At 40.7% G+C, this 23,366-nt stretch overlaps 1 protein-coding gene across 19 annotated transcripts in view; it reads left to right on the top strand.

The window, feature by feature from the left end:
* Positions 1 to 9,454, top strand: part of LOC129858248 (rap guanine nucleotide exchange factor 2-like) — a 140,995-nt gene extending 131,541 nt beyond the window's left edge. For 14 of the 19 annotated variants that reach the window (XM_055927347.1, XM_055927355.1, XM_055927341.1 and 11 more), the window contains 5 exons: positions 799 to 864; positions 3,246 to 3,450; positions 3,765 to 4,276; positions 5,127 to 5,547; positions 6,113 to 9,454. In XM_055927347.1, the coding sequence (XP_055783322.1) occupies positions 799 to 864; positions 3,246 to 3,450; positions 3,765 to 4,276; positions 5,127 to 5,506 (1,163 nt within the window). In that variant the 3' untranslated portion in view covers positions 5,507 to 5,547; positions 6,113 to 9,454. The remainder of the gene's footprint in view (positions 1 to 798; positions 865 to 3,245; positions 3,451 to 3,764; positions 4,277 to 5,126; positions 5,548 to 6,112) is intronic. The other 5 variants (XM_055927346.1, XM_055927345.1, XM_055927344.1 and 2 more) reach the window with 2 other exon arrangements.
* The last annotated feature ends 13,912 nt before the right edge of the window (positions 9,455 to 23,366 follow it).

Raw genomic sequence — 23,366 nt, 5'->3', positions numbered from 1 at the left:
AGAGATTTAGAAGATTACTGCTGACACCTGGTGGTCATAGTGAAACTACCAGTTCAGCCTCCTGTGATGTCATAATAATACTGATGTAGCAATGGTTAATCAAGGTTTTTAGCGCCATGGAACACTGAAAGTGTTTTCTTGTGACCCATGATAAAGGAAAGTTGAGCTGACGGAGTTTACAGTGTTTCGCTATGGTTTTAGTCATCAATCTAGCAGGAGGGCAATATTTTATATATGTAGTAGTGTGTGTGTTCCCCCTAGAAAGCTATGACCTTTGGCTTTCACCTGGAATAGTTTATTTATGCCTGAGAAAAAAACACTTTTCAACCGATATGATCTAGTACACAATAAAATTATAATAAAACATATACAAATATCATGTTATGATAAAAAATTAAATAATGATTAAGCCTTTTATACTTTATAATGTCCATAAATAGTTATACTCTGTTTTAGGAAAATATACCCAAGGTATTTCACCTTCTTTATTACTTTACAAACATATCATAACATTAGTGATAGTCATAATCTGTTACATTTGGGAACGTCTAATCAAATTTAAACAGCATGAGTCTCTCCTATAGACAAGGGGAGAAAAGCTATGTAAAGGGTTCCATTTTGTCGTTCTGAGCATATGTAATGTGTCTGCCTAGACTGCCTAGTCCACACTGTTCCATATTGGAATCAGCTATCAATCACTCCTACCTACCTCCTATCCCAACTACCTCACTCCTTACATACTGTGATGCTGTCCTGTGTCCTATCTGTGTGTGACGTCTCTTTGCCTTGCTGCCGCAGGGCTCGGGACACTGAAGGGCCAAAGTGTCCGGAAGGTTACCTTTACCAGTAAACAGACAGCCACAGGTAAACTGGGACTGGCCCAGACCGGCCCTAGACCTAAACAGACGCTGCTGGCCTAGACCTTTTATTTTAGTATTTGCACTGTCTCTATGTACACTCACAGGGCCCTACACACTCACACATGCTGTCACTCAAACACACACGCACACAAACACTCACTCCATCTTCTGCTTACTCACACTTAATATTGACATACATTTATACGGACTCCACACACCCGTACACCACTCACATACAACCTGCTGCTACTATTGTTTATCTTATATCCTGTTGGCTAGTCCCCTTATCCCTAATAATATCTACCTCCATCACTCCAGTATCCCTGCACATGTAAATATAGTATTGGAATTTACTTTTTAAGTATTTCCTGTATATAGTATGCTTACTTATTTTTTATATTACTTTTCCTTGTGCTTTTTTTCTGCTAATACATTGTTATTGATTATTGCATTGTTGGGTTTTGAGTTTGCAAGAAGGCATTTCACTGTACTTGTGCATGTGACATTAAAACTGGAAACTAAGAAATAAAATGTCATTTTCCATTGCAAAATGTTTTACGTTGCATGCCCTAATGAACACAACCCAGTTGGATCTTACAAATATGAAGTGGTTGGGACCTGTATATATACTGAATAAAAATAAAAACGCAACATGCAATAATTTAATTGATTTTACTGAGTTACAGTTCAAGTGAGGAAATATGTCAATTGAAATAAATAAATTAGGCCCTAATCTATGGATTTTACATGACTGGGAATACAGATGTGGGCCAAAATGGGTCTCACAATGGTATATCTCATCATGGTATTTTTGTGCATTCAAATTGCCATCGATAAAAAACTATTGTGTTCGTTGTCCGTAGCTTATGCCTGCCCATACCATAACCCCACCCCCACCATGTGGCACTCTCTTCACAACGCTGACATCTGCAAACCGCTCGCCCACACAACGCCATACACGTGGTCTGGAGTTCTGAGTTCGGTTGGACGTACAGCCACATTCTCTAAAACAACGTTGGAGGTGACTTATGGTAGAGAAATTAACATACAATTCTCTGGCAACAGCTCTGGTGGACATCCCTGCAGCCCCCTCAAAACTTGTGGTGTTGTGTGACAACTGCACATTTTAGTGGCATTTTTTTTCTCCCCAGCACAAGGTGCAGCTGTGTAATGATCATGCTGTTTAATCAGCTTCTTGATATGCCACACCTGTCAGATGGATGGATTATCTTTCAAAAGAGAAATGCTCACTAACAGGGATGTAAGCAAATGTGTGCACAACATTTTAGAGAAATAAGCTTTTTGTGCATATGGAACATTTCTTCTATCTTTCAGCTCATGAAACATGGGACCAACACTTAACATGTTGCATTTATATTTTTGTTCAGTGTATATAGGGGGTCCTGCGGGCTTGTCTGTCGCCCAACTTGTCTTAGCGGAGTTGCTGCTGGGATGTCTAGTAGTATTACACGTAGTATTACACGTAGTATGACAGTTGCTTCAGAAGATAGATGGGCTAAGATGCTGCTGCTTCACCAACATCACTACTCTGCTTGATTCATGTCTGTGCGTTTAGAAGCCGGTAGAAGCCCTTCGGTCCACCGGTGAAAACTAATTCACTTATTATTGGATGGGTTTCAGGAACTGACTTGATGCTAGGCCATCTGACTTGGAAGAGCAGTCCTCCATTTTCTGAATGGTAGCTCGCGGTTGGTTTGCCAATGATTTAATGTCACAGAACACTCAATTTCCAATTACTTGTGCCCAGAATGTTAGAGAGCAGAGTAATTTGATGAGATTTCTGGCTTTGAGATGAGGTTCTTGGTGTGTGTGAATGGAGATTGCTTTGAAATGTCAGTCCTTCTGTGACTCCAAGCTAAAGGTGTCAGGATCCTAATTTTCTTTAGATTGAATCACTGCCCCAAGCACGTTCTGAGTTTTGTTGTAAAGTTAGGACTTACTGTGTATTTCCCCAATCCTTTTATTCGGCTGATTAGGTGATTCTAGGTGATTGTGGGCTTGTGTAGTGGCTTCCTTGAATCTTAATTTCTCCTTTCATAGTAGGTCACAGAGTATGACCGTGTTCAAGCTGTAAGTTATGTGGCGTGCAGTGTGATGGTAGTGATTTGAGAGGTTAGAGGTTTTGTTTTCGATGTGCAGTTAGAAAGATACGTTTCTTGGAGTGAGCCTATGAACCTATGTGTTCTCCTATCCAGCCTGCTGTAAATCCATGTTAGGAGGTTCTAAAAGATTCAACCCTCTGAACACAACCCCTGGACTAGTAGATTGGAATCATTTAGCACTTTGTGTGACATCTGCTGATCTGAAAAGGGTTTAATAATGATTGATCAGTCAGTTAATGGACCACCCCCCTACTCTCTCCAGGCTACCCCAGAACAGGAGATGCCTACTCAGACTCCGGTCACAGTGAGATCTCATCGCGCTCCAGCCTGGTCAGCAACTCCTCCTTTGACATGGCCCAGGAGGAGAGGAGGGGGCTCAGACACTCCGGAGGGGTGGGAGACCCCCACGCTGGAGGGGTGCGTCTGGAGAGGAGGGCTACGACAGACCCGGATCAGTACAGCCTCGGGTATGAACCAACACTGCCCATTTCTAATGATCATCATCCCAAAAACTTTGTTTAAAGGGATAATGTACCCTAGTTATAAAATTGTTGAGTGGTTAACTTGAAAATGTAGTATTTGGTACACATCCTATTTTAACAGCTAAGTACAGTGATGAGCTTTAATTTCAAAAATGGAAAAAGAGATTCAATCCCAACCCTTTATTTTTACACTTGATGAGTGGAAACCCAATTGTAAATGTATAGCTTGTCTATCCCCCATTGTAAAGGTATAGCTTGTCTCTAACTCTCTGCCCCTCTCCCCCCAACCCCACAAACAGTTCCTACTCGTCCATGCAGGACTGCCGGGGTCTGTATACCTGTGCCACGGTGCTATCTCCCAGCTCCGAAGAGCTGACCCAGGACCAAGGGGACCGTGTCTCCCTGGATGCTGCAGACAGTGGCCGCGGCTCCTGGACCTCGTGCTCCTCGGGCTCCCACGACAACATCCAGACCATGCAGCAGGGACGCAGCTGGGAGACCCTGGCCTTCGGGCCGGGTGGTGTGGTCAGCGTGGGTGTCCATCCTCCCGGGGGGCCTGAAACATTTATAGGGGTCCCCTCTGGACTGTGGGCGTCTCACGCTAGAGGGAGCTGGGCATCGGCCTCTTCATCTTCCTCTGCAGCGTACTGGGGCGAGGACTCGGAGGGTGACACGGGCACGATTAAACGTCGAGGCGGGAAAGACGTGAACGCTGACCCAGAGACAAGTAGTATCACATCCATGGGGTCTGACGAGGCCAAGCAGCACGGGAGGCCATCGCCCATCACCGCTGGCAACAAGGGTCTTATCAGTGAGTTGACCTCTGAAATGTTTGTTTGTCTGTTGTGTTGATGTAAGGGTTAAGCTGTCCTCATAGGCTAATGTTAGGGTGTCCATACCTGTTCCCAATGTTAGGGTGTCCATACCTGTTCCTAATGTTAGGGTGTCCATACCTGTTCCCAATGTTAGGGTGTCCATACCTGTTCCTAATGTTAGGGTGTCCATACCTGTTTCCAATGTTATGGTGTCCATACCTGTTTCCAATGTTAGGGTGTCCATACCTGTTTCCAATGTTAGGGTGTCCATACCTGTTTCCAATGTTAGGGTGTCCATACCTGTTCCTAATGTTAGGGTGTCCATACCTGTTTCCAATGTTAGGGTGTCCATACCTGTTTCCAATGTTAGGGTGTCCATACCTGTTTCCAATGTTAGGGTGTCCATACCTGTTTCCAATGTTAGGGTGTCCATACCTGTTCCTAATGTTAGGGTGTCCATACCTGTTCCCAATGTTAGGGTGTCCATACCTGTTCCCAATGTTAGGGTGTCCATACCTGTTCCTAATGTTAGGGTGTCCATACCTGTTCCCAATGTTAGGGTGTCCATACCTGTTCCCAATGTTAGGGTGTCCATACCTGTTCCTCAACAAATTAACAGGTTCCTGATGAAAGGTCGGGTTTTACAATGTTCTGAAAATGCCAAACCCTGCTCACATGCATTTATGTTTTTTACGATTTGTGTACATCCATGAGGAGAAGTGCATGTCAGCTGAATTATGTCCGCATGTAGATCTCCATGCCAACACTTTTTCTGGATGGAGTGTGTGGTGCAGACGCGTAAAATGTTAATTACGTTTTACCCCACCATCTTTCACCCCCCCTTAGCACGAAAGGAGAGCCGGTACCGCGAGCCCCCTCCCACCCCGCCGGGCTACACCGCCCTGACAATCTCTGACTTCAGTGAGGGCCAGACACAGTCGCCACCCCCGTCCACGGCCCCGTCCCACTCTGGCCGCCGCCCACCTGACTACTCCACAGCCCTGCAGCGCTCGCGCATGGTCACCCAGTCGCCCGACTCCCAGCATCACCACCAGGCCAAACAACACCCAGGTTCCGGAACCACAAAGCGCCATGGGCTCCACCGCACCCGCTCGCCAGACGAGGATGAAGAGCCGGAGGAGGAAGAGGGTGAGTCCTTGTCTCCCAAACTAGTCGCTCTGAGGAAGACAGTGGCACACACAACACCAGAGACAACCAGGCCCTGAGATGAGTGTACGGGTTAAAGGGCAGCCCCCCCCAGGCTGAGGTAAATTACTGATTTATACCAATGATAACATGCATGCCCACCAGGAACAACACAGACTACCCTCATATCCCCTGCAAACCTAGCCTGGTCCCAGATCTGTTTGTACTGTCTTGCCAACTCCTATGGGGAATGGGCATTGAGGAGATGTCAAGACCGCACAAACAGATCTGGGACCAGGCTAGCATAAACACACCACGGCATCTCATGTGCATGATGTCATCCTGCTTGGACCAAAGCTCACCAGACTCATCAGACGTTAGCTCCTCACTCTCTGTGTTGAATGGCATTCATCTGGTGGCACAAGTTGTTAGGTTTGCTCACCCATTTTAATTTGTGTCAATGCTTGCACACATGCTCTTCCATCCCCAGCAGTGTTTTTCTCACTTTTAATGTTCATGTTTGTCGCTTATATGCATATTGTTCAGTTTTGATAGTAGACCATGGTACAGTAAGTTCACATAGAGGCCAGTTCGTGATGTTGTGGGGGCTTTCTGCCTCTAAATCTTTCACAGGGTTTTAACATCTTTGTAACCAACATGGCAATTTTTTTTCTTTCTCTCTTCAGAGGATGAACAGGTATCAGCAGTCTGAGAGAGAACAGTCTTCTGCTGGATGACTTGAAGTCGCTTCCATGGTGCCGGAAAAAAAGACACTGATGGACGGACAAAGCAATCCAGTATGTGCCTGCCTCCTCCGTCGTACTCTCCCTCCTGATTGGTAGACTCCTCTGCTCATCTCTCCCTCCCCTGCCTTAAAGCATTATCAGGGGTTGAATAACCCTGCTTGAAAAAATACTGTGAAGAAGTAGAAGAAGGAGAGACAGAAAAAGAAAAGTACAATGCCTGGCACTTTGGAGAAAAGAAAAACAAGTCAAACTGTTTTGCTGTAAAAACATACGGCGACGCGTGACAACCAATGCTCACACAAACACACAGCTGTCCTGGAACAGCTTTCCAAGACTCTTATCCCAACCCCACCTCACTCACACCTCACAGCATCATACCTCACACCTCACAGCATCATGACGTGTTGAGCTTTGTCTGCACTTTTTCTTTTTCTACTTTATAAAACGTGAACAAAACGGACAATGGTGATTTAATAAAAGAACATTGATCGATTTTGAACTCTTATGGATTTTCAAATTCCTGCTAGGTTTTTGGGGGTCTTCTTTCCAGAACTATTGCACTCTGGGGGTAAAAGAGACTACACCCAAGTCTCATATCTATGGACTCGGAATAACAAATCTGTCAAAAGGCTGTTTTATTCCATAATTACAGTATTATCTGGTCATTCACATATTAGACATGACCTAGTGGTGGCTCCACCCCACTGCTAACTGGACAGTCACAATGAGAGAAATCATCTAATGTACTGACACTGGCAGTTTGGCTCCAGCACTTTTCAGTAAAACCTTTAGTACAACCCTCCATTCCCAACCCTGGCCTGGATATCGGTCTCTTTTCCCAATACGACCAGCGACCAGTTCTGGGTCATAAACAGGGTCATAAACAGTAATGGACAGGTTTAACGGTGGGGACGTAGCAGTGGCCCTACCTGTCCACCCGGTCCCATCTGGCTGGACCTAGCTGGTCGGCCAGTCCCATCTCCGATTGTAAAACCTCTTCTATTTGTAGTCATAGATATGGCTGCCTATAGTTGTTTAGCTAGCTAGTCTGGCTACCTACCTAGCTACCTAAATTGGCAAACAGAAAACAAATATCCCCCCCACTGTAACACAGTAGTATGTTAGTCAGCAGTACGTGTTTCAGTAGATTAACTAAAGTTCGCTAGCTAGCTAGGTGGCTTGCAGGAAATATAACATACTTAGCTAGCCACCGTGTTTGTCATCTGCCCTCTTGGTGCTGGCATCGGCTGTAGCTGAGCTTCTAGCTAAATCAAAATCTTTGTTTTGAATCCTCTTCTATATTCCGGTTGAAACGTATGGGTGAATGTCATCATGTAGGTAACAAAAATGCTCCATCTTTGAATTCGTGTTGATGAGAGGAATCACTTGAAGCCATTGTGGTCTGGTCAATTTTTTCAATTTTGCCCAAAGGATTGTGGTGTTAGTGTCTGCCTCCCTTTCAAAAAAGCCTGCCTTGGTCGAGGGACGGTGCCAGAGCAGGAAGCACTGCCCACACACGTTTTAGTCTTTCAGAGATTGGACAAAATGTCAGCTTGTATATTTAGCAATGAATCCACTGATAGGAACATCCAGGTTTTAAACTGGAAGGTCACCTGGTGACTTATATTCATTCTATATTTAGACAGTATTGTTTTGGACAACTACATGAGATTTATATTGGCTTAGTCTTGTCCCTAATGGTTATGCTGAAAGATAAGTACAGAGGTGATTTATACCTTATTTTAAAATGAACCAATTTGGGGACGTGTTTGAGTTATGCACCCCAAAGGCTCGAATCCTATAGAGGCGAATGGAGTCTCGGATCTTTCAGTGGTGCTGCAATCTGCTGTTGCTACGTCCATTTTTCGACTTATAAATTAATGATATCCATTGATTCTTGAAGAATATAACTTATAAATGCCTCATGAGCTTAGTTCAACTTTCAAACCCCATCATACCCCAAAATAGAATCTTGTTTTACTTCAATGTTTGTAAATGTAAACAGACATTGTATAGCCTCAAAAACATGCTTACAACTAATTTTGATATCTTGATTGGTCAGTCCTTGCATACATATCTTCGTCTATTAATTTTAGTGGTTACATTTCTCCAGGCCAACCCCTCAGCTTTTTAGCAAAACAGAGGCGGTGTGAATGCTTTATTGTTTCAACTAAGGATTGCCCTTTTAAGACTGAACTAGAATACACGAGAATGAACTAAAATCAACCTTCTCTCCAACCTTGCTGTTGGAGACATCCCTTCCTCTTCATTGCAAAGCCACTTGGAGAAGTCTTCCACTGTTACAGGCATCAAAATCAGTGGATGTGTATATGAGTAGGCAATGCTAGCGTAGACCAACCTGTTATCCACTGTCTCGCAACGTCATTGGAATTGACTGAAGGTTATTGAATATGTTTGTTTTTTTGACTCCAGTGGGGAAGTTACCTAGATTAAATAATTAACTTTGAAGGCTGCTAATCAGAATTATTAGTAATCAAATTGTGAAAGTGTCACTTATTTTATCACTGAGTTGTGCTGATCACATTGATCAGTAGTTAGAAACTATAGACTGAGAAGTAGAAATAAACGAGTGCAGTGTTTTTCACTGTGGTTTGTCATTACACTATAATCATTTGTCATGTTTTTTGTTCATGATAAATGTTTTCTATGGCTGCCAATAGATTGTCTAATGCGTTTGTAATTCAGTGGTAACATGCATCATCATCATTCACTTTCCTTCAACTCTTTAGCAGGCCAAGTCCTATTTCGAAAAACAACATTGCACAACAATGTACAAGCATAAAGATAATTGTAGTAGGTAGAACTGCTACTTGGTTTGATGTGATGTCAAGTGAGAAGTGTATATTTAACTGGTGATGATTTCTCATACTTTCTTGTACTACTTTGACCTGTATGTCTTTTAAAAAGACAATTGGTGGAGTAAGTATCGGTAGTTTTTTTGTATTTTTAATACAATAATTGTAAATATTGGTTATATTTTTGTTGAAATGTACTATGTTTATGCCTCAACATCCAGTTTGTATGAAGCTGGGAAATCAATAAATACTACAAAAGTTATCAATTCATAGGTTTAAATGCACTTATTTTTTTCCTGCATTTGGAGGTTTCGTCTCTTGAATATTGTTCCTTTCCAAGACCTCTCCTATGCACCATCTAGTGTTTGCACAAGATAAGACATGGAAGTAACTTGAACTGTGTAACCCTCATACTTTTCTAACTGACAACAGTGTACATCAGAATTAATAAAAATATAAGTCTCCACTTGTTTCTTTTTTAACTTTTGTAATTTTTGTTTGGAATAATAATTACTAAAATGTGATGCATACAGCAATGTAAGGTATAGTTAGGCATGTTTTCTATCAGAGGAGATAACATTTTATCTTCACTGATCATATTTATTTCACAAATATTTTCTACAACGCCTTAAAATTTTCAGAACTAAAACTGTTCATGGACATTGACTGAAGCCCTTTAGCAATGTAATTTGTTCAAGGCTTCTTGAAAACCCCTTGTTTATTTGAATTAGAGTACATTCAGACCCTTTATTAGACATTGGTTAAATGCTATCCACTGTGAATGAGCAAACTTTAAAATTGTACTATTTATTAAAATCAGTTCACATAAATAGCTGGTTTTCATTTATTTCAGTCATACATCAATGATATGTTTTTAGGCTGTGGTTAGAGCCAAGTAGACAGCCTTCCAAGTCTGGTGTACAAGGTGATCCCGTGTCCAGGTCTGGTTTATGTAAATCACACTTGGTGATTTGTCCACACTGTCTCTTGGAGTAGGCCCATGCTCAATCCCTCTTTAAAACTCTTTACCTTGGGGACTGGACCAGTAACAGGTAGGACCAGGGCAGAAGATCCAGAAGCAGCTATGAGGTATGAGTTGACTTCAGACAGCCAAAGTCTAAATGGAAGGGCTCGGAGCCCCTCATGTAGTGGGAAGGAAGGCTCCAACATGCCCATCCTTCATCCCTGTGTGACCTAAGTGTAGCCAATGCAGCCACTAAGAGTGAAATAAGCTCACAACACGGGCAGGTAGGTTAGGTAGGTAGATGCAATAGATCTCCGATTGTAAAACCTCTTCTATTTTTAGTCATAGATATGGCTACCTGCCATTGTCTTACGTAAAATTCTAGTGGAAATGTTTAGCGTCGGCTACTACGCTACTATTAGTGCCCGGTAGTCAAGGCGGGCACTAATAATTGCTACTTACCTAGCTACCTAAGTAAACAGAAAAATAATTTGATTTCCCCCCCACTGTAACACAGTAGTATGTTAGCCAGCAATACACAATATGGGTTATGGTTGATAAACTTAACTAGCTAGGTGGCTTGCAGGAAAAATAACTTATTTGAGCACCGTATCTGCCCTCTTGGTGCTGGCATCGGCTATAGCTGAGTTTCTAGCTAAATCCATACTTTGTTTGGAATCCTCTATATATATATATTCCGGTAGAAACATGTATGGTTGAATGTCACCATGTACAGTATTCAGACTCCTAGATTTACATTACAGCCTTATTCTAAAATGGATTAAATAAAAAGTTCCTCATCAATCTACACACTACCCCATAATGACAAATCAAAAACCTAACACATTTATTTAAAATAAAAAAATACCTTATTTTATTTACATAAATATTTAAACCCTTTGCTATGAGATTTGAAATTGAGCTCAGCTGCATCCTGTTTCTATTGATCATCCTTGAGATGTTTCTACAACTTGATTGGAGTCCACCTGTGGTAAATTCAAATGAGTGGACATGATTTGGAAAGCACAAAAATTTCTAAATAAGGTCTAACAGTTGACAGTGCATGTCAGAGAAAAAAAACAAGCCATGAGGTTGAAGGAATTGTCCGTAAAGCGCCGAGACAGGATAGTGTTGAGGCACAGATCTGGGGAAGGCTACCAAAAAATGTCAGCAGCATTGAAGTCATTCTTAAATAGAATTTGGAACCACCAAGACTTCCTAGAGCTGTCCACCCAGCCAAACTGAGCAATCGGGGGGGATAAAGGCCTTGGTCAGGGAGGTGACCAAGAAACCAATGGTCACTCTGACAGAGCACTAGAGTTCTTCTGGGGAGATGGGAGAACCTTCCAGAAGGACAACCATCTCTGCAGCACTCCACCAAACAGGCCTTTATGGTAGAGTGGCCAGACAGAAGCCACATGACAGCCCACTTGGCGTTTTCCAAAAGGCATCTAGAGGACGCAAACCTTGAGAAACAGGATTCTCTGGTCTGATGAAACCAAGATTGAACTCGGGCCTGAATGCCAAGCGTCACGTCTGGAGGAAACCTGGCAACATCCCTACGGTGAATCCCTACGATCAAACATATAAAATAGCGCCGGGAACAGATGGCTGACGTTTTACAATCCCCTAACTAATTGTGCTACTGTGTGTTTGTTTTTTTTGCGTTATTTGTAACTTATTTTGTACATAATGTTTCTGCCACCATGTCTTATGACCGGAAAAAGCTTCTATATATCAGGACAGCGATTACTCACCCCATACTGGAGGAATACTTTTTCTTGAACGTGTCGGACGGGAAGGGTTTACTTCAGATGCCCGACAAGGCCCTCATCCCCGTCATTCACTGGAAAAAGAGACGGAGATATCGGGGACGAAGGTCCGGATGCCTTATAAGGATCCGGCGGCGAGCGGGTAATCTCCCTTTATCATCGGTCCTATTAGCCAACATATAATCAATGGGGAAAAAATAGACTAACTACCATCACGTACACTACCGTTCAAAATTTTGGGTTTACTTAGAAATGTCCTTGTTTTCCATGAAAACATACATGAAATTAGGAAATATAGTCAAGACGTTGATAAGGTTATAAATAATGAATTTTAATTGAAATAATAATTGTGTCCTTCAAACTCTGCTTTTGTCAAAGAATCCTCCATTTGCAGCAATTACAGCCTTGCAGACCTTTGGCATTCTAGTTGTCAATTTGTTGAGGTAATCTGAAGAGATTTCACCCCATGCTTTCTGAAGCACCTCCCACAAGTTGTATTGGCTTGATGGGCACTTCTTACATAGCATACGGTCAAGCTGCTCCCACAACAGCTCAATAGGGTTGAGATCCGGTGACTGTCCTGGCCACTCCATTATAGACAGAATGCCAGCTGACTGCTTCTTCCCTAAATAGTTATTGTATAGTTTGGAGCTGTGCTTTGGGTCATTGTCCTGTTGTAGGAGGAAATTGGCTCCAATTAAGCACCATCCACAAGGCATGGCATGGCATGGCGTTGCAAAATAGAGTGATAGCCTTCCTTCGTCAAGATCCCTTTTACCCTGTACAAAACTCCCACTTTACTACCACCAAAGCACCCCCAGACCATCACATTGCCTTCACCATGCTTGACAGTTGGTGTCAAGCACTCCACCAGCATATTTTCATTTTCATTTCACGAATGTCATTCTTTGTGATCCGAACACCTCAAACATAGATTAGTCTGTCCATAACACTTTTTTCCAATCTTCCTCTGTCCAGTGTGTGTTCTTTGACCCATCTTAATTATTTATTTTCATTCTCCAGTCTGAGAGATGGATTTTCCTTTGCAACTCTGCCTAGAAGGCCAGCATCCCGGAGTTGCCTCTTCACTGTTGACGTCAGTTTTTTGTTCCTTAAATAAAAACATATACCAATTTCATTTATCACACTTTTCTTTAACCATTTATGTACAGGGCCGACATACAAGTTCCTTACTTTTTTCCCTTTCTACTTGCCTCTTCCATTTTTGTGGTAATGCTGCAATTAATTGGTTGTAATTTTGGGTAGAGCAGATATTTCCATATGTCTGTGTTAGCTGTATGTGTGACAACTCCACCAGTCCTATTTATGATATCATTCACTAAAATTATACCTTTTTTAAACATTTCTTCGAATAAAGTTTTTTTAATCAATTAGTATATTTGAATTTAACCACAATATTTGTTGTATTATTTGTTCTGTCTTTTCAGGTGGATTAAACTGAAATTGCAACCAACTTTCTAAGGCTTGTTTATAAAATTACGATATTTTGGAGATTATTTCCTTTTCAAACAACCGAAAGTGAGCAGGTGTAATCTGAATAAAGGGAAACATTTACTAGAGAAGCAGTTTGGATTTAAGTATAACTTTTGTATGACTGATGCCTTTAGTGAGAGGTCTAATGTTCTAATATTTAATAATTTCTACCCTCTGAATTCATATTCGTTATAGAAATAGGCCCTTTTAATTTTATCTGGCTTGCCGTTCCAAATAAAATAGAATATTTTTTGTTCATAGAATTTAAAAAACAGGTCACTAGGTGTAGGCAAAACCATAAGCAAATAGGTAAACTGTGATATGACTAAAGAGTTAATCAGGGCGATTTTTCCACAAATAGACAGGTATTTTCCTTTCCATGGTAGCAAGATCTTATATATTTTTGCTAACTTTCTATAAAAATCTATTGGAGTGAGATCATTTCTTTCTTTTGGGATTTGTATACCGAGTATGTCCACATCTCCGTCAGACCATTTAATTAGTCAACTACATGGTAATGTAAAATGTGCATTTTTTTGTGGTTTTAATCCAGAGAGGATAGCAAAGTATCTAGATCCTCTATGAGGCCATGGAGAGATTCTAATTGAGTTTTTAAAAGAAAACATGAATCATCAGCGTACAATGACAGCTTTGTTTTTAAGCCACTGATTTCTTATCCCTTAATATTATTATTTGATCTAACATTTTGATTGCAATAATAAATAGATATGCCGATAGTGGACAACCTTGTTTTACTCCTCTAGATAGTTTAAAACTTTCTGAGATGTAGCCATTATTTACTATTTTACACCAAGGGTTACTATACATAATTTTAACCCATTTTATAAGAGATTCCCCAAAATTGAAATATTCTATGCATTTATATATAAACTCCAGTTGTACTTTATCAAACAAATTTTTCAAAATCAGCTATGAAAACCAGGCCTGCTGTCCCCGATATTTCATAGTATTCTATTGTTTCCAGTACTTGTCTTATATTATCTCCAATGTGTCATCCACGTAAAAAAAACTGTCTGATTAGAATGAATAATATCTGACAATACTTTTTTAATTCTATGTGCCAAGCATTTTGCTAGGATTTTTGCATCACAACACTGAAGTGTAAGAGGTCTCCAATTTTTTAATGGACTGGATCTTTATATATACACTATTTGGGTCCTGTTTCAGTAGTAATGATATATCTTCTTGTTGTGTGTCTGATAATCTACTATTTATATAGGAGTGGTTAAAACATGCTAATAATGGTCCTCTGAGTATATCAAAGTTTTGTATACTTCCACTGGTATACCATCCAGCCCTGGAGTTTTCCCATCCTTAAAGGCCCCAATTGCATCAAGAAGTGCCTCCTCTGTAATTTGGCCTTCACATGAGTCTTTCTGTACAGATGTTAATTTTACATTATTATTAGGAAAAAATCCATACAATTAGTTTCAGTTAGTGGAGATGGAGGAGACTGAAACGAAAACATATTCTTAAAGTACTTTACTTCCTCTTTCAAAATATAATTTGGTGAATCATGCGTGACTCCATCATTTGTAACAAGTTTTAATAAAAATAAATGGTAGCATTTGTATATTGAAGATTGAAAAATAATTTGGTGCATGTTTCCCCATATTCCATCTAGTTCGCTTCATTTGTATAATATATTACACAGGATCTTTCTTGAATAAGTTCCTCCATTTATTTTTGTTTTTCCTCTAATTTATTCTGTGCAGTACAGTTTTTATTGCTATCTAACTCTACTGTTAGTCTTTCAATTTCCTTTGTTAATATGGACTCTTTTGATCTATATTGCTTTTGTTTTATTGATGAGTACTGAATTGCATGGCCTCTAAAGGCACACTGAAAAGTGTCCCATACAATAAGGGGATCTGCTGTACCTATGTTATGTCTGAAAAAGTCAGTTATAAATTCTTATGTCCTAGTTCTAAACAATTTATCATCTAGTAGGCTTTGATTAAATTTCCAATATCCTCGCCCACGTGGAAATTCTGTAAGAGTTATATATATGCCAATTATGTGATGATCCGACCGCGTTCTGTCCCCTATCAACACTTTTGAAGCTTTTGGTGCCCGAGAGAATGGCATAACAAAGTAGTCAAGACGACTAGCTTGATTAAGCCTCCGCCATTTATATCTCACTAGGTCAGGGTATTTCAGTCTCCATATATCCACTAATTCCAATATATCCATGACATTCATGATTTCCTTAAGTGCCTGAGGGTGATAGTTTGTCTGTGATTTCCTTTCCGGCCCATAGAGGTATTTAAGACCGTATTAAAATCTCCCACCATAATAATAGCGTCTAGTGTTGCTTGTATGTTACGCACGCCTCTGAGAAGAGGGAACGCAACTCCCTGCTACAACTCAACTCTCTGAAGTGCAAGAGGTATGGACTCTAGGTGCGAGTAAGGATGACACAAAAGCAGAATTTACCATTACTAGGATTTATTTTCTTACACGGTAATATGGGGAAAAGGGGCTGGACGGAACCAAAGCAAAGAAAGTAAATATCAAAGTTCCCCCCTCTCCTATCTAACCTGCCTACCCACTTTTAACTTACCTAACTTAGCACCATCTGGTGTCCTAACCAAAATACAGGGGGTGGTCCGCCCAGGTCTTACCTAGTGTGCCTAAACAGTAAATATACTACGGGTATATGTATGCCCTCGGGCCTCTTGCCTAAGCACTCCCAAAGTGCCTTCTCCTTCCCCCCTGGGAACAAACGAAACAGAGTAATTATTAACGATTTCACAAACACTCAAACACAGGACATAGCAAAACTGCTACCAACAACAACAGTACATACCAAACTTTCTGATACACAACCAACACTATATCACAATCTAATTTTTTTTCTCTCTCTCATCTCTCTCCTCTCTCTCTAATCTCTTGGGGCAGAACACTGGCTTTTATCTTCAGGTGGCAATGGTGATTAGTGTCAGCTGCTTCTTGACGAGGGGGCGGGGTCAGCTCCAATCACCAATTAGCCTGGGGTTGACCAATCAGCTGGTTGGGGAGTACTTCAGGAAGCCATCTCCTGAAACACACACTCAAATACAAAACAGAACACAGAAACTGGGGAACGTAACATTGTAGAGTGGATAAATTCTTATATATATTTTCAAAGAAGCTTGGATCATCATTATTTGGACCGTATAGGTTAATATGCCATATCTGTTTATTGTCCAATAACATATTAATCCATCTACCTTGATGATCTTTTTGGACAATTTGCACAAAATTACTGTTAATTAAAACCATCACCCCTTTTGAACATACTAATTTCCGTATGAAATATAGTTTATTTACATTTTAGAGTACCTGACGATTAAGTAGTAAATGTCGTTTGACTTGTTTGGACGAAGTTTAGCGGTAGCGCCATTCTCAGACAATCGCATGGTATGCTTTCGCCGTAAAGCCTATTGTAAATCGGACAATGCAGTTAGATTAACAAGCTTTTGGACTCCTTTGTCTGCAGTTGAACGAGTGGATTACTGAAATCGATGGTGCCAACTAAACAGACTTTTTGGGATATAAAGAAGGATTTTATCTAACAAAACGACCATTCATGTTGTAGCTGGGACCCTTGGGATTGCAAACAGAGGAAGATCTTCAAAAGTAAGTGATTTATTTAATCGCTATTTGTGATTTTATGAAGCCTGTGCTGGTTGAAAAATATGTTGATGTGGGGCGCCGTCCTCAGACAATCGCATGGTATGCTTTAGCTGTAAAGCCTATTGTAAATCGGACAATGCAGTTAGATTAACAAGACGTTAAGCTTTTAAATGATATAAGATACTTGTATGTTCATGAATGTTTAATATTATGATTATTTGAATTGCGCGCCCTCCAATTTCACCGGATGTTGTTGGCTGGTGTCCCACTAGCGGGACGCCTATTCCTAAGACGTTTGTAATGCAGTGAAACTTAAATCCGTTTTACCTAATTTCTACCAGCATGTTAAATTTGCAATTAGTGGAAAAAACCCTAGACCACATTTACTCCACACACAGAGACCCGTACAATGCTCTCCCTCGCCCTCCCTTTGGCAAATCTGACCATGATTTCATCCTCCTGATTCCTGCTTACAAGCAAAAACTTAAGCAGGAAGCACCAGTGACTCAATCAACAAGATAGTGGTCAGATGAAGCAGATGCTAAGCTACAGGACTGTTTTGCTAGCAACGACTGGAATATGTTCCGGGATTTTTCCGATGGCATTGAGGAGTATACCACCAGTCACTGGCTTCATAAATAAGTGCATCGAGGACGTCATCCCCACAGTGACCGTACGTACATACCCCAACGAGAACCCATGGATTACATGCAACATCCATGTGCTAAAGGGTAGAGCTGCCACTTTTAAGGAGCGGAACTCTAACCCGGAAGCTTATAAGAAATCCCGCTATGCCCTCCGACCCATCAAACAGGCAAAGGATTGAATCGTATTATAACAGCTCCGACCCTTGTCGGATGTGACAGGGCTTTGTCATGACCTTGCCCTGTTGGGGGAGGTTTATGACCCCCTCCATAAATACCTTTACCCCGTTTTCTCTCCACTCTACAGAATGGGCTCTTGGAAAGCCATTTGTTAACATAGAGAAAGTATTGTAACATCAAGAGGTTGGGGAAAATAACAATCTTTATGTAATCCAACCAGTTGAAAGTGTCTGTTGGTACTCAAAGAATATGATGTCAGATCAGTGGTCGTCTGAGACATTATTACTGATGATAGGACAACATAAACTGTATCTTGGAAAATCTACACATTCTAGTTGTCAGATTCATATGGAATTGTGCAATTTAAATGTTGAAGTATGAAACTATTTGTGAAAAGATTAAATGTAATTTTAGTTTTTAAAATTAGAGAATTGTTTTCATAAGTAAAATAGGCTCAATCAGTGGCCACGGCCACGTAAATAGGCATTGGTTGAAATTATGAACCAACCCCTTTTCTACATTTCTATAAGAGCCCACGTGATCCAATTCACGGCGAACTAAGCCAACCTCAGCGTGAGCTCTACAACCTAACGACTACAACCTAACGAAATTAACATTGTGTTCCCGATGACGTGAGGACTGATGTCCATATGTTTAGAAGAGCGATTTCAACGTGGAGGTGATGATCGACATGCTGGAAGGATGAATGTGACTACACCAGCTAGAATATAGCATGAGCTTATAGTATGGCAACTTGGTATGAACTTTGAACTCTTATTCACTAAAGAAGTGATACATCCTAGATGTCAAGTTATCTGCAGCAGCTGGAATGTTCGTGGCCTAGGGAAAGACAGACAATCTCTTCAGAACGACAGGGTACTACAACGTATCCGTTCTACCACAAAACGACAGACTACAACATGTCCGCCCAGAAATATTCTTCAAAGGACAAGGGAGATCTCTGCTGGGCAACCCAGCCTTCCATCTTCAACCAATCTATCGAAGGGCAGCTCAGAGTAAATGTATTTATTGCATTTTCCTTTTCCGAATGGGCGGTTATTTGGAATGCATAAGATTCTGTATTTACGATAGCATAGCTTCATAAGGTCCCATAGAGACCCAATCCTTTTGTTCCTCAGTCTTCCCGTGATTTCATTCAAACCCAACCCATTTTCTTTGTGTAACCAGCCGTCATATCGGTTTCATCCGCTAGGGATGTTTTCTTTTATGACATAATTAGTAACCAATGTATGATCCATCCTGTGTATATGTAATCTGTGTGATTATTTATTAAATAAATAATTAAACCACATTTTGTATTGCCGATTCAACTTGTTAGCCAGGGTTCGTGAAGATAACCAATAATTTTACGATGTTCAGATGAGACTGAATAAGGTGACGATTAATAATTGACTGCTATTGATATGAAAGATTACCAGGTCTTTAAGAGTTTATTCGGAAGACAACAGCTCTATTAACATTCTTCTGTGGTGCCCCGACTTCCTAGTTAATTATATTTACATGATTAGTTTAATCAGGTAATATTAATTAGAGAATTGATTTTATAAAATAGCATGTCATATCATTTAATCCATAGTAAAGACACCACAGCTTGCAATCTATTACAGACTACAAAGGGAAGCACAGCCGCGAGCTGCCCATTGACACAAGACTACCAGACAAGCTGAATTACTTATATGCTCGCTTCGAGGCAAGTAACACTGAAACATGCATGAGAGCATCAGCTGTTCCGGACAACTGTGTGATCACGCTCTCCGTAGCTGATGTGTGTAAGACATTTAAACAGGTCAACATTCACAAGGCAGCAGGGCCAGATGGATTACCAGGACATGTACTCCGAGCATGCGCTAACCAACTGGCAAGTGTCTTCACTGACATCTTCATCCTGTCCCTGACTGAGTCTGTAATACCAACATGTTTCAAGCAGACCACCATAGTCCCTGTGCCCAAGAACACTAAGGTAACCTGCCTAACCTGACGGAGCTTGAGAGGATCTGCACAGAAAAATGGGAGAAACTCCCCAAATGTGTCTGAATACTTATGTCAAAGTTATATATATTTTTGTTTATATTTTTGCAAAAATGTATAAAACCTGTTTTTGCTTTGTCATTTTGGGGCATTGTGTATAAATTGATGAGGAAAAAATATAATTTAATCCATTTTAGAATAAGGCTATAATGTAACAAAATGTGGAAAAAGTCAAGGGGTCAGATTCTATCACATTTACATAAGTATTCAGACCCTTTACTCAGTAATTTTTTGAAGCACATTTGGCAACAGTCTCGAGTCTTCTTGGGTATGACGCCACAAGCTTGGCACACCTGTATTCTTCTCTGCAGATCCTCTCAAGCTCTGTCAGGTTGGCTGGGGAGCGTCGCTGCACAGCTATTTTCAGGTCTCTCCAGCAATGTTCGCTCAAGTTCAAGTCTGGGCTCTGGCTGGGCCACTTAAAGACATTCAGAGACTTGTCTCACAGCCACTACTTTGTTGCCTTGGCTGTGTGCTTAGGGTCATTATTCTGTTGGAAGGTTAACCTTCATCAAGGATCTCTATGTACTTTGCTCCGTTCATCTTTCCCTCGATCCTAACTAGTCTCCCAGTACCTGCCGCTGAAAAACACCCCCACAGCATGATGCTGCCACCGCCATGCATGACCGTTGTGATGGTGCCAGGTTTCTTCCAGACGTGACGCTTGGCATTCAAGCCAAAGAGTTAAATCAGACCAGAGAATCTTGTTTCTCATGGTCTGAGAGTCCTTTAAGTGTTTTTGGCAAACTCCAAGTGGGCTGTCATGTGCCTTTTTTACTGAGGAGTGGCTTCTGTTTGGCAACTCTACCATAAAGGCCTGATTGGTGGAGTGTTGCAGAGATGGTTGTACTTCTGGAAGGTCCTCCAATCTCCACAAAGGAACTCTGTCAGAGTGACCATTGGGTTCTTGGTCACCTCCCTGACCAAGGCCCTTCTCCCCCGATTGCTCAGTTTGGCTGGGCGGCCAGCTCTAGGAAGAGTAATGTTGGTTCCAAACCCCTTCCATTTAAAAATTATGTAGGTCATTGTGACCTTCAATGCTGCTGAAATGTTTTGATACCTTTCTCCACATTCCTGTCTCGGAGCTCTATGGACAATTCCTTCGACCTCGTGGTTTTTGCTCTGACATGCACTATCAACTGTGGGACCTTATATAGATAGGTGTGTGCCTTTCCAAATCATGTCCAATCAATTGTATTTACCACAGGTGGACTCCAATCAAGTTGTATAAACATTTCAGGATGATTAATGCAAACAGGATACACCTGAGCTCAATTTTGAGTCTCATGGCAAAGGGTCTGAATACTTATGTAAATAAGGTATGTTTAAAAAAAATGGAATACATTTTCAACAATTTATAACCCGTTTTTGCATTATCATTATGGGATATTGTGTGGAGATTGATGAGGGAAAACATTTATTTAATCAATTTTAGAATAAGGCTGTAACGTAACAAAATGGGGAAAAGGGGAAGGGGTCTGAATACTTCCCGAATGCACTGTAGATACATTTTATAGGAGAGTTTGAGTGATGAAAGTTGGACAGAGGATTTCAATCTCTGAGCAAGAGACACTTGGATGATCTTAAACTAATGTTAGGCTATTTTCGGTCAATTGTGCTGTTATTACGTGTCAGATGTGAAGGAATTCAAACCGTTATAAATGGCCCATTTGCGAGATTGACTTGTCATTTCAATAGGCATAGGCTACAGACTAAAATCTGGGTTTATGATTGTAATTAAATATTGCCATAGCTTGCTTAGATAAAGGCAGATAGCCTATAACCCCTGATATGCCTAAATTTCATTTCAGATATGCTACGGTAGCCTAGGCAATATGTGGGCAAGATGTAAACTGACTAATTCAAATTAAAGGACACATTTATTCAACATGAATAGCTAGGCGATTAAGAGGTAAGTGCCTGTGTTTCCTAATAGCCTGCTGGAATAGGCTACATTTCAATCACTGAATTAAGTATTATTAACATGTACAGTTGAAGTCGGAAGTTTACGTACACCTTAGCCAAATAAATTTAAACTCAGTTTTTCACAATTCCTGACATTAAATTCAAGTAAAAATTGCCTGTCTTAGGTTAGTTAGGATCACCACTTTATTTTAAGAATGTGAAATGTCAGAATAATAGTAGAGAGAATGATTTGTTTCAGCTTTTATTTCTTTCATCATATTCCCAGTGAGTCAGAAGTTTACATTCACTCACTTAGTATTTGGTAGCGTTGCCTTGAAATTGTTTAACTTGGGTCAAACATTTCGGGTAGCCTTCCAGAAGCTACCCACAAGAAATTGGGTGAATTTTGGCCCATTCCTCCAGACAGAGCTGGTGTAACTGAGCCAGGTTTGTAGGCCTCCTTGTTCGCATGTGTTTTTTTCAGTTCTCCCCACAAATGTTCTATAGGATTGAGGTCAGGGCTTTGTGATGGCCATTCCAATATCTTTACTTTGTTGTCCTTAATGTTGAGGACAGAGGGCTCTGTTTTCACTTTGGGGGAAAATCGTGCCCAATTTAAAAGGCCTCGTACTCAATTCTTGCACGCACAATATGCATATTATTATTACTATTGGATAGAAAACACTCTCTAGTTTCTAAAACCGTTTGATTATATCTGTGAGTAAAACAGAACTCCTTTTGCAGCAAACTTCCTGACAGGAAGTGGAAAATCTGAAATCGATGCACTCTTCTAGGGGCTGCCTATTAAAGTCCTTGTTATTTATTATTTTAGATGCACTTCATACGTCTTCCACTAGATGTCGACAAGCAGCGAGAGAAGAAATTGAGTGTGTAACTTGATCTGGACTCGAATTATAGCTCTTGGCATGACGTGTCACCAGTTTCCTGTTTTCTGGAGAGCGCGAGGAGGGACCTGGATTTGCTTTCTCATAAGCTGCCGTTATGGACGACTAATATCTCCGGCTTTGATTTTATTTGATACATGTGACAATATCATCGTAAAGTATGTTTTTTCAATATAGTTTAATCAGATTATTGAAATTTTTTCGGGAGTTTTGCCGTGTTCCGTTCTCTTCCGTTTGTTGACATGGAGAGATTCGCGCCACTTGGCAAGTGTGCTTGCTAAATCGAGAGGGAAAAAGGCCGTTCTAAATCCAAAGAACGATTGTTCCCGACAAAGGACCCCTTGTACAACTTTCTGATGAAAGATCAGCGAAAGTAGGACCCATTTTATGTTGCTATTTCATATATCTGTCGAACATGTTGTACTAGTCGTTTGCGCCTAGCTTTTGGGTACTCTCTCGCTATACCTAAACTGGATGTCGTAGTGAAGTTATTTTTAGAATTCTAACACGGCGATTGCATTAAGAACTAGTGTATCTATCATTTCCTATACAACATGTATTTTTTAGTTATGTTTATGAATAGTTATTTGGTCAGAATATGTGTGTCAGAAAAAGTGTCAGAAAAATATCCGGACATTGTGGAAAAAAGATGCTACGTTAGCACAATGTATAACCACTGATTTCAGCTCTAAATATGCACATTTTCAAACAAAACATAAGTGTATGTATAACCTGATGTTATAGGACTGTCATCTGATGAAGCTTCTCAAGGTTAGTCAAAAATTCTATATCTTTTGCTGGTTTGTTACGATCGCTAACTTTTGCT

The sequence above is a fragment of the Salvelinus fontinalis genome, chromosome 6 (assembly GCF_029448725.1).
Source record: "Salvelinus fontinalis isolate EN_2023a chromosome 6, ASM2944872v1, whole genome shotgun sequence".
NCBI lineage: Eukaryota > Metazoa > Chordata > Actinopteri > Salmoniformes > Salmonidae > Salvelinus > Salvelinus fontinalis.
Note: the sequence above shows the minus strand (reverse complement) of the source record. Positions and strands in the feature narration are given on the sequence as shown.